At 42.0% G+C, this 12,202-nt stretch overlaps 1 protein-coding gene across 5 annotated transcripts in view; it reads left to right on the top strand.

The window, feature by feature from the left end:
- Positions 1–509: 509 nt before the first annotated feature.
- The window catches only part of LOC120048141 (phospholipid-transporting ATPase 11C-like), a 69,492-nt gene continuing 57,799 nt past the window's right edge, over positions 510–12,202 (top strand). For 2 of the 5 annotated variants that reach the window (XM_038993869.1, XM_038993870.1), the window contains exon 1: positions 511–1,045. In XM_038993869.1, coding sequence (XP_038849797.1) covers positions 1,019–1,045 — 27 coding nt within the window. In that variant the 5' untranslated portion in view covers positions 511–1,018. Of the gene's footprint in view, positions 1,046–12,202 lie in introns of all 5 variants that reach the window. The other 3 variants (XM_038993868.1, XM_038993871.1, XR_005476984.1) reach the window with 2 other exon arrangements.

Genomic DNA, 12,202 nt, shown 5'->3' on the forward strand with positions numbered 1-12,202 from the left:
CCCATACACAATGATTTACATTGTGGCCAATGGAATGGGTGGAGTAAAAGTCCAGCAACACTCTATATTATTCAGAGCCACATGAAATGACACCATATATACATTCTACAGACCCTACGGACTATTCGCTACAATACTTTTACTGCGGCACCTAGAATAGTTTTTGCTCTATAAGCCAATAGGTATTTAATATACAGTGATTTGCATTGAGGTCATTTATTTGAACTTGGAACATGTTTTAATACCCAAATATAATGCAAATGTCCCTTAAATATGAACAAATATGAATCATTGTTCATGTTTAGATTATTAAAAAATATATATATTATCATGAATGAATACAGGTTGTTGACACTTTTCTTCTATTACGTAGGGAACTTTTATTTAAAACATTTCCGAAATTCCATGACCCGGAAGTTATTTTTTAGTGTTGCTGACGAGTCGTTCATATGATATCGTCAATGGACGAGACGCTGATGACGCTAATGGGGGGGGTAGAGTAGAAAATATATATTTGACAGGGGTTTGACTGACGGGAGATAAGGGGGCAGGAGTAGGCGAGAAAGACCTGCGTATGAAACGAAATTTAAGTTACTTTTTGTATGTCGGTCACATTTTCTTTGTGACTGGTGCCGCGAGTTGAATCGTATGTGATGATTAATTCGGAAAGACACAGCAACAGGGCATAGAACTACAGGATGTCGCGGACAGTTTCAGTTTTTTGGATGGGGAAGCACGACTAGAACAGTAAAACGCAACGCGGAAAATATTTAAAAGGGAGAATGCGAATGGTTAGAAGAGATAGAATTCAAACAAAATGGAAACAATGTAGCATCGCTGCGGCATTCCATATAGCTATAAGCACTACTAGAGTAGAAAATAGAGAGCTAGTTAACAAATATAAATGCAACGTTACTTATTATTTATCAGAAAAGCTCAAACAGAGTTTGTAGTAAACTGGTTGAAATAAAAATAGTTCGTTGGTGTCCCCAGCTACCAAAGAAGAAAAAACTCAAATATGCTACGGAGAAGACTGAACCGTTTGGTATGTATGCAATACACATGGCTAGCCTGCCACCCGGCACTCAAGTTTAAGCAGCATTTGATAGCTATAGCCAGGGGTGTATTCACTAGGAACGAAACGGGGAGGGTCCTAGCTGAATTTGTCGAGTAGAAACGGTTTCCGTTGTAAAACGTTTTGGACTAATGATTACACCCCTTCCAACGTTAGCGGATTATCGCTAGTTGAGTATATAGACTGTCTCATTTTGCTCATCTGTCAAGCAATTATCAAGATAGCTAATGTGCTCTCAGCTATGAGAGATGCCACTTGCTACCAATGAAACCATGCTTGCTGGCAGTATTACCAACGTGCTAAATATCATTTTTGCAACTAGACTGTTTAAGGTACAGTAGCTTATTGGCTACACTATTACTAACATGGCAAAATTAACCTGTTTTTAGTTGAACAACACAAACATTCTTTGTAGCCTACTGCATTTGTAGTTATGAGTCACTGTTGTCAATTGAAGTAAAACATTGCCTGATTTGAGCAATTTGCCTTTAGTGGAAATTGACAGCTGACGTTTTCAATGCCTTGTATTGAATCTGGATCTGCAAAGTTTCCCTCTTTACATGGACCTTTCTCACCCAGAGTGAACACTCTGGGTACAAGCTATCAACTTTCTGGTAAATCAGTCTTCTCAGATGGTCAGTTAAAAACAACTGTTCTTGGAGAACAGGTTGTCATTGCCTGTCCACTTGAATGTGATATTAAATGTTAATTTACAGTAATTCAATTACTGTTACTCTGTTTATTTTGGTCCTGTATTTAAAGTAGCCAATCCATCATTGGTTTCTCTTTAACTAAAAGCTGCTCATCTGTCTTGGTTGAATTTCAGTTGTCCAGTGAATTTCAACCATACGTTTCATTCTGCACATTACGGGTTTTATAGTCCTTAAATTATCGGTGGTTGATGGTCCTCATCAAACATGAAGCATGGATCAAGTCCTTATCCACAGGCACAAGCTTCAGTCAATGAACACATTTTTACTGCCTTTTTATAGTCCTACCCTCCAATAACCTGTTGTCACATTTAGGTTTTATCCACCAATGTGAGCAGTATAGATACTGGTGGTGAAGGAAGAAAAGCAATATTATAATTATGCAGCCTGACCCTCTTCCCAGCCTCTAAGTGATGCCAGTTCAGCTTATTTTTTTCTGCCTCCTGAGCTGTGTGCTCCTCTAATTTCATTTGTGTGAGCTGTAAATAACGTTTCGTGTGGAGCTGCCAGCCACGCTGTCATTGATGCGCATTGTTCCGTTATATCAAGCTCTGGTTTTCTGCCTCCTAATTCATGCCGCACTCCCATTCGCTCAGGGGGAGGGAGGGAGGGAGAGCGAGAGAGATAGAGACTCTCTCAATCCAAAGGAGTTCTGAAGAGGAATCATGGGCACAACTTGTCTTCCCCCTACGATGCACTGTGCCGCTAAAGCCCAGAGTGTCTTCACAAAGTCATTAAAGATGGCTGTGGAAACAGAACGAGTGGTGCTGGGCTTTACGTCAGGGGGAAGCTCCAGAGGTTGTAATGCTCTGACAGGAATTCAGAATCACGGAGCTGCTTTTCATGTTCTCTCAAGCCCCTTGAAGGCAGCAGATAGATCTGTGAAGAGGAGGAGACTGGTGGAAATGCGATAGTATTCCATTTGGAAACCCTTTCCTTGACTCTGAGGGAAGAGCACACACATCAAGCAGTGGCGACCTGTCATTCAGGGCAGGTGGTGCAGAGCTTGTTTTGCATATTATTTTGGCATTAATATGTGCCACATATCAGTTTGCAAACAAAATTTAAAAAAATCAGTTAATAAATAAAGCCGCATTGCTTTCTTGAGTAAGGCAGCTCCAGAATGCAGGTTTTTAAGCTTAGTTCAGTGCTTTCGGTGGTGGTGGGGCAGCCAGCGGAAAATATGGAGCTTAGGGGTTAGTAATGTTCTCTAGTTGTGGCGTGATTGGCTCAGAGTTGTCATGAGGGCACTACGTCACTGCAAAATCTAAGGGGAGTCCTCAAAAATTCAAGCCCCTTGTGTGCTGCCATAGTTACATTAGAAGTGCCCATCCAAGAAGGCTCAAGGTCATTGGCCACAGATAAAATGACGTCAAATCACGTTATCTACCGTCGCTTTGATAGAACTGATCATGTCGACGTCATACTTACAAAATCTTAGCTAGACAAGCAGTCATCATCATGAATCACGTTGACAATCTACTGGCAAATCCTTTTCAATCAAGTCATATGAAGAAAAATTATAGATAAAACGTATCGGTACTCATTGGCCATTGGACATAAACATTACACAAGAAGTTGGAAATTGAAATTCAACAATGAGTGGTTTGGAAGGAGTCGGTGGCTAACTGCAAGCATTGCAAAGCAATCACTAGCCTACTATTGAGTGGGTGTGTGGTCTGGGTTTAAGGGTCTCTTTTCCAAGCTTAAAAGGATTAACATTCACATGCCAATGGCAAGAAAAGATTGAATACATTGGCCATGCTGTCAATCCAGCATCACTTCAGTGAGTTCAAGACAACTGGGAACTCTGGGGGGGGGGGGGGGGGGGGGTTTCTGACTGGAAAAATATGTTTTGATCGGTCATCCAACTTGGAATTCCAAGATGGGAACTTGGGCCTCTATCTAGAGCTCTGACCTGAAGATCACTGACGTTGTGATTCGACCTTGTTTTTTTTTTCCGAGTTCCCAGTTGACTTGAAAGCACCATAAATCCAGAGAATGGCAGACTTTGACAAAATGTGCCCACAAGAAGGACTGCCGCGCCACCTTCCTGTTCATGTGAGCACATGTAACGGATGTGAAATGGCTAGCTAGTTAGCGGGTACGCGCTACTAGCGTTTCAATCAGTTACGTCACTTGCTCTGAAACCTAGAAGTAGGGTTGCACCTTGCTCTGCAAGGGCCGCGGCTTTTGTGGAGCGATGGGTAACGACGCTTCGTGGGTGTCAGTTGTTGATGTGTGCAGAGGTTCCCTGGTTCGCGCCCGTGTCGGGGCGAGGGGGCGGTTTAAAGTTATACTGTTACATTGATGCTGTTGACCCGGATCACTGGTTGCTGCGGAAAAGGAGGAGGTTGAAAGGGGGGTGAGTGTAACGGATGTGAAATGGCTAGCTAGTTAGCGGGTACGCGCTACTAGCGTTTCAATCAGTTACGTCACTTGCTCTGAAACCTACAAGTAGTGTTGCCCCTTGCTCTGCAAGGGCCGTGGCCTTTGTGGAGCGATGGGTAACGACGCTTCGTGGGCGACCGTTATTGATGTGTGCAGAGGGTCCCTGGTTCGCGCCCGTGTCGGGGCGAGGGGACGGTTTAAAGTTATACTGTTACACACAGCACAAGGTAAACCCCAAAATGTCTGCTGCATAAATGATGTAATATGCCAGGGAAATATGTATTCTGTAGCTAAGAGAGTAATACTAAGTGTAGGTTGTGTAGTAAGCTGTTAGTAGCCCATGTGCCTCACCCTAATAATTTGGTCCCTTTCCCTCATAACTTAGCCTACTGTTCTGACTTGGTGGTGCGCATGTAGCCTATAGCCTGTTTTAGAGAAATGTAGTAATCTAATATTGTAAGTAGAGGTCGACCGATTAATCAGCCTTTTTGGACGCCGATTATGGCCGATTACATTGCAATCCACGAGGAGACTGCGTGGCAGGCTGACCACCTGTTACACGAGTGCAGCATCAAAAGGACCTTGTGGCTGCAAAGAGCCAAGGTAAGTTGCTAGATAGTTTTTTTTAATAAGATAAGTTTAATGCAATCAATCAATCTTCACATCACTAGTTAACTACACATGGTTGATGATATTACTAGGTTAACTAGCTTGTCCTGCGTTGCATATAATCAATGCGGTGCCTGTTAATTTATCATCGAATCACAGCCTACTTCAACTTCGCCAAACAGGTGATTTAACAAAAGTGCATTTGCGAAAAAAGCACAATCGTTGCACAAATGTCCCTAACCATAAACATCAATACCTTTCTTAAAATCAATACACAAGTATATATTTTTAAACCTGCATATGTAGTTAAAAGACATTCATGTTAGCAGGCAATATTAACTAGGGAAATTGTGTCACTTCTCTTGCATTCAGTGCAAGTAGAGTCAGGGTATATGCAGCAGTTTGGGCCGCCTGGCTCGTTGCGAACTGTGTGAAGACAATTTCTTCCTAACAAAGATGGTAATTAATTAGCCAGAATTTAACATAATGATGACATAACATTGAAGGTTGTGCAATGTAACAGCAATATTTAGACTTAGGGTTGCCACCTGTTCGATAAAATACGGTACGGTTCCGTATTTCACTGAAAGAATAAACGTTTTGTTTTCGAAATGATAGTTTCTGGATTTGACCATATTAATGACCATATGCTCATATTTCTGTGTGTTTATTATAATTAAGTATATGATTTGATAGAGCAGTCTGACTGAGTGGTGGAAGGGAGCAGCAGGCTTGTAAGCATTCATTCAAACAGCAGCTCTTACAATGCTTGAAGCACAGCGCTGTTTATGACTTCAAGCCTATCAACTCCCGAGATTAGGCTGGCAATACTAAAGTGCCTATAAGAACATCCAATAGTCAAAGGTATATGAAATACAAATGGTATAGAGGGAAATAGTCCTATAATTCTTATAACTATACCCTAAAACTTTAACTGGGAATATTGAAGACTCATTTAAAAGGAACCACCAGCTTTCATATGTTCTGAGCAAGGAACTTAAACCTTTTCACATGGCACATATTGTGCTTTTCCAAGACTGTTTTTCCATTATTTAAACCAAAATGAACAAGTTTCATTATTTATTTGAGACTAAATAGATTTTATTTATGTATTAAGTTAGTGTTCATTGTTCACTCAGTATTGTTGTAATTGTCATTATTACAAAAAGATATATATATAAATTGCCGATTTTTATTTTTTTATATAATCGGTACCGATAGGTATCGTTATCGGTGTTGAAAAATCGCAATCGGTCAACCTCTAATTGTAAGGGCTTTCATTGTCTGCTTATATGCCTCCTTTTATTTATCCTACTGTTCTGACTTGGTGTACAGGGGAATACTGTAAGAACGGCCCATGTTCTGAATTCTGTCGCTGTACATTTCAAAAATGCTGAACAAATGGTTATATTGACTACGTCCATCCTAGCTCGCGCATTAATGTCTTAATAGAAATTACGCATTGCCTCTTATCCGCTCGTCGCCCCCTTATGCCATAGTTTGTACTTCAATTGTCAGTAGAAACCACGTTTGTTTAAGCAAGTCAGCCATATCAGTTATGTTTGTAAATAAGGCTGAATTAACTGTTTCGCTGCCAGACGAAGCTCCGCTGATAGCCAGGTGTAGCAGTGGTAAGGATTAACTCCATGGTGCTAAAAAAAATAAACTGCTGTTGGAACTTTTTATGTAGGCCCTAACAGTTTGTGGTCACCTTTTTATAGTGCTATTCATGTATTGTTTAGTGTTGTGTAGTGGCTTTGCTGGCATGCATCTAAAGCATTTTTTTTTTTAGTTTACCCCACCAAGATTTACATGCTAAAATTGCCACTGACGTCAAGGTCCCAGTCTCTGTTCCCAAGTACTTTAGCTAGCCATCTTCTGTATGACAGCTGCGTGGTCCCATGGTGTTTATACTTGCGTACTATTGTTTGTACAGATGAACGTGGTACCTTCAGGAGTTTGGAAATTGCTCCCAAGGATGAACCAGACTTGTGGAGGTCTACAATATTTTTTTCTGAGGTCTTGGCTGATTTTTCTTTTGATTTTTCCCATGATGTCAAGCAAAGAGGCACTGAGTTTGAAGGTAGGCCTTGAAATGCATCCACAGGTACACCTCCAATTGACTCAAATGATGTCAATTAGGCTATCAGAAATTTCTAAAATCATGGCATCATTTTCTGGAATTTCCCAAGCTGTTTAAAGGCACAGTCAACTTAGTGTGTGTAAACTTCTGACCCACTGGAATTGTGATACAGTGAAATAATCTGTCTGTAAAAAATTGTTGGAGAAATTACTTGTAATGCACAAAGTAGATGTCCTAACCGACTTGCCAAAACTATAGTTTGTAAACAAGAAATTTGTGGAGTGGTTGAAAAACGAGTTTTAATGACTCCAACCTAATTGTATGTTAACTTCCGACTTCAACTGTAGCTTACATAAGGACGTCTGTTTTGCTGTTTATTTGTACAAGGACATCAAAGGACAGCACAGCAGAAGTGTGTTTAGGATAATGTGCAGGCTTTTGTCACAATGGTGCATTCAAAAGGCATTATCCTTCTTGCCCTTGTCTGATTTTAATTTTCTATTTATAAAACACATATTTCTAGCAATTATGAAATGAAGTGCTTGTTATTCTGGAGAATTCTATGCTTTCATTCTGGACTTTTTAAAAATGTATTTTTATTTCCGTCCTTCATTCCTTCCAGATGTAAAAATGTGAATACTTTCTACCCTAGATACAGTATGACCCTCCCCAAATATTAAATGGACGTAAGCTTGTGTTCATGCTTCCTTAAATGTTAGGTGACGCAGACCTCTGAGATCTAGTAGTGGAGATGGTGGGGCTCACTGAGTGGTTGTGTTAACCAACAGTGGCTTTGACTGAAAAAGACAATGTATGAAGTGCGAGGGCCGGAGCAGTTTGGCAGTTTTGTTCCCCCTACCGCGCATCTCACTCTCTCTGTTGTGGTGTGAGGTCCATCTAACTGGCTGGCCTGCTGCAGTCACAGTTTTTTTCAACAGGCTTGGCTGCCCATCCTGCTGTAGGTGGACACACTGACTGTTCTTGGGCCTGGCCCATCTCGGCCCTGCTGCCTCCACGCTGCTTGGACACAAGCGCTAATAAGCAGGCCCTTGCCTGGCAGGGGATGTTGTCTTGTATCAGGGCTTTCCAGGCATGCATGTCAAACAGAATGTGGGAGCCTCTAGGCTCTATGAACCTGCTTCTCGGGTCAACTTGGGGAGAAGAGTCTCTCTCTGCAGCAGTCTACAGCCACCACACACAAGGATTGTCCCATGATCCAATTCCCCTCCTACACAAACATTGGTCACTCCTGTGATCGGACAGCCAGTCTGTGTTAGACCTTCTCAGTTATGATTCTTCTGAGAGCAATGGTGTTTCGTCCCAGGCTGACCGTTCATTGGTTGTCTTGATGTAACCATAGAGGCCCTGGGGCTACGGGGATACATTTTACACAGCCAGTTAGAAGCTGCACATGTTCCTCACTGATGCATAGTTTCTCGGCTGAGGAGAAGCCTGACTGGATGATTCCAGATGCTCACTTTCTTGCGCAGCCAGCCAACTCAATGTTTACTGTTCACTACACTATTTACCAGTCTCTCTTCCAACTCTTTCATTGGACTATGTGTTGTGGCATTTAGACATTACTTATGGTCCACACAGACACAGTATATGCCATTTAGCATAAGCTTTTATCCAGTCTTGCAGTCAGGAGTGCATACATTTTAGGTATGGATGGTTCGGGAATCGAATCCACTATCCGCTATACCACATCACTTGTTGGGAAAGAGGGGGATAGTTTGTCAAGTGATGAGTGAGAACTGTCTGTCGAGACTGGGGCCAGCCTTTGTTGGAGTTTTTTGGGGGTAATGGAAGGAGTGCTCTAGGAGGGTAAGAGTGCACAGAGAGGCCAAAGGCCTGGGCAGCCGTGGTGTGCGATTTAAAAAAACACACAAAAAAACACAATTCTGGCCTGTTTTCATCAGGAGAGCTTATTGATTAGAGCTGCGCTTTGTTTTGCAGCCATCAGTCTTGGGCTCCATACTGGCTGATGGACAGAAGTGCTTACGCCAGATGTATTTTTCTCTGTTCTCCCTGCTCCGCTCTCCACCCTATAATGAAAACCCAGCCACTGGAGCTCATCTGCACCACACAGCAGAATAAAAAAGTATATTTAGGCTGATGGAGCACAGAGAGCCTGGTCCTGCGTGACTGAACCTGAGGAAATGAAGGGGAATACAGTGGGTTTTCCTGTTGTAGCCCCTGCATTCCCTGTCTCACTGCACCTAATGGACAGGCTTTCAGGGGGCTGAGGGCCACAGGGGGAGAGGTGGTCTGGGGGAGATAAGGGAGCTACGGGTGCACCGTTGCTTTTTGTGGCGGTTTTCCATCTGCAGTCTAAAAGCAAGTTTCAATTCTCAGTTTGTACCTTTAAATAATTCACTCCACTTCATTTATTTTAAATTATCCTCAACGCTCCTCTCCTGGCCTGCGTATCGTCGTCGGGGTAGCGACACTTAAAATGCATTCTCGTCATCCATATATTTATGAAGGCTCATCCAGAGAATCCCTCTGTCGTGCTGCTGCGCCATCATTACCCCAGAGAGCGTTCGCAGTGCCATGTGAAGAATATTCTGAAATGTGTGTGTGTGGGGCAGGGTTTCCAGACATTTGACCGGCAACATTTTAATTTACCGGATCCATATGCATTGGTTGCGTAATGTGATTAGGACAACAACCAACGGTTCTTAGAATGACTAATCGCATTGTTTATGGTTAATCTTAACAGAACATCCAACTCTGATGCAACGACGTGCATCATTCTTATAGAATTTTGAAAATGTTAAAATACATAGGAGGCGCGTCCAAAAGGCTAAGGGAAGCTTTCCCTAAAGTCAATTGTATTGAATTGCCAAAATTATACAGGCTAATTAGCTTACTCATGTCTACATAAAATCATTATAAATAGGCTACTACACCAGAAATAATAATTTGGCCACAGAGGATCATTCGCTTCTTAATTATTTATTTTTTAGGATTTGAGTTCCGACTCAGTGAAAAGCAGAGACACCCAGCCAGAAACAGCGCAATATTTAAACACACAATCGTGGGAAAAGTTAGCAAAATCCAACAAGCTCTATGATGAAACTGGCTCTCATGAGGACCCCCACAGGAAAGTCCCAAGTTCGTTGGAGTTACCAGCCTCAGAAATTGCAGCCAAAATAAATGCTTCATAGAGTTCAAGTAACAGACAGATTTCAACATCAACTGTTCAGAGGAGACTGTGTTAATCAGGCCTATATGGTCAGGTTGCTGCAAAGAAACCACTACTAAAGGACACCAATAAGAAGAGACTTGCTTGGGCCAAGAAACATGAGCAATGGACATTAGACCGGTGGAAATCTGACCTTTGGTCTGAGTCCAAATTTGACCCTTTTGGTTCCAACCGCTGTGTCTTTGTGAGACGCAGAGTAGGTGAACAGATGATCTCTTCATGGTGGGAACCACACATGCAGCAGGGAGGAGGAGATGTGGGGGTGCTTTGCTGGTGACACTGTCTGTGATTTATTTAGAATTCAAGGCACACTTAACCAGCATGGCTACCGCAGCAATACGCCATTCCCATCTGGGTTGCGGGACTATCATTTGTTTTTCAAAATGACAATGATCCAACACACCTCCAGGCTGTGTAAGTGCTATTGGACCAAGAAGGAGAGGGATGGAGTGCTGCATCAGATGACCTGGCCACCACAATCACCCGACCTCAATCTAATTGAGATGATTTGGGATGAGTTGGATCGCAGAGTGAAGGAAAAGCAGCCAACAAGTGCTCAGCATATGTGGGAACTCTCAAGACTGTTGGAAAAGCATTCCAGGTGAAGCTGGTTGAGAGAATGCCAAGAGTGCAAATCTGTCATCAAGGCAAAGAGTGGCTACTTTGAAGAATATCAAATTATAATTTGTTTCTCTTTTTTGGTTATAACATGATTCCATATTTGTTATTTCATAGGTTTGATTATTCTACATTGTAAAAATAAAGAAAAACCCTTGAATGAGTACAGTTGTAGTCGGAAGTTTACATACACCTTAGTCAAATACATTTTAAACTCAGTTTTTCACAATTCCTGACATTTAATGCTAGTAAAAATTCACTGTCTTAGGTCAGTTAGGACCATCACTTTATTTTAAGAATGTGAAATTCCAGAATAATAGTAGAAAGAATTATTTATTTTATTTCTTTCATCACATTCCCAGTGGGACAGAAGTTTACATACACTCAATTAGTATTTGGTAGCATTGCTTTTAAATTGTTTAACTTGGGTCAAACATTTCGGGCAGCATTCCACAATAAATTGGGTGAATTTTGGTCCATTCCTCCCGAGACAGCTGGTGTAACTGAGTCAGGTTTGTAGGCCTCCTTGCTCGCACACGCTTTTTCAGTTCTGCCCACAAATTTTCTATAGGATTGAGGTCAGGGCTTTTTGATGGCCACTCCAATACCTTGACTTTGTTGTCCTTAAGCCATTTTGCCACAACTTTGGAAGTATGCTTGGGGTCATTGTCCATTTGGAAGACCCATTTGCGACCAAGCTTTAATTTCCTGACTGATGCCTTGAGATGTTGCTTCAATATATCCACATAATTCTCCTCCCTCATGATGCCATCTATTTTGAAGTGCACCAGACCCTCCTGCAGCAAAGCACCCCCACGACATGATGCTGCCACCCCCGTGCTTCACGGTTGGTCATTATGGCCAAACGGTTCTATTTTTGTTTCATCAGACCAGAGGACATTTCTCCAAAAAGTACGATCTTTGTCCCCATGTGCAGTTGCAAACCGTAGTCTGGCTTTATGGTGGTTTTGGAGCAGTGGCTTCTTCCTTGCTGAGCTGCCTTTGAGATTATGTTGATATAGGACTCATTTTACTGTGGATATAGATACTTTTGTACCTGCTTCCTTCAGCATCTTAAAAAGGTCCTTTGCTGTTGTTCTGGGATTGATTTGCACTTTTCTCATCATAGTACGTTCATCTCTAGGAGACAGAACCCGTCTCCTTCCTGAGCGGTATGACTGCTGCGTGGTCCCATGGTGTTTATACTTGCATACTATTGTTTATACAGATGAAGGTGGTACCTTCAGGCATTTGGAAATTGCTCCCAGGGATGAACCAGACTTGTGGAGGTCTACAATATTTTATTTCTGAAGTCTTGGCTGACTACTTTTGATTTTCCCATGATGTCAAGCAAAGAGGCACTGAGTTTGAAGGTAGGCCTTGAAATGCATCTACAGGTACGCCTCCAATTGACTCAAATGATGTCAATTAGCCCATCAGAAGCTTCTAAAGCCATGGCATCATTTTCTGGAATTTAAAGGCACAGTCAACTTAATGTATGTAAA

The sequence above is a fragment of the Salvelinus namaycush genome, chromosome 5 (assembly GCF_016432855.1).
Source record: "Salvelinus namaycush isolate Seneca chromosome 5, SaNama_1.0, whole genome shotgun sequence".
Lineage (NCBI taxonomy): Eukaryota > Metazoa > Chordata > Actinopteri > Salmoniformes > Salmonidae > Salvelinus > Salvelinus namaycush.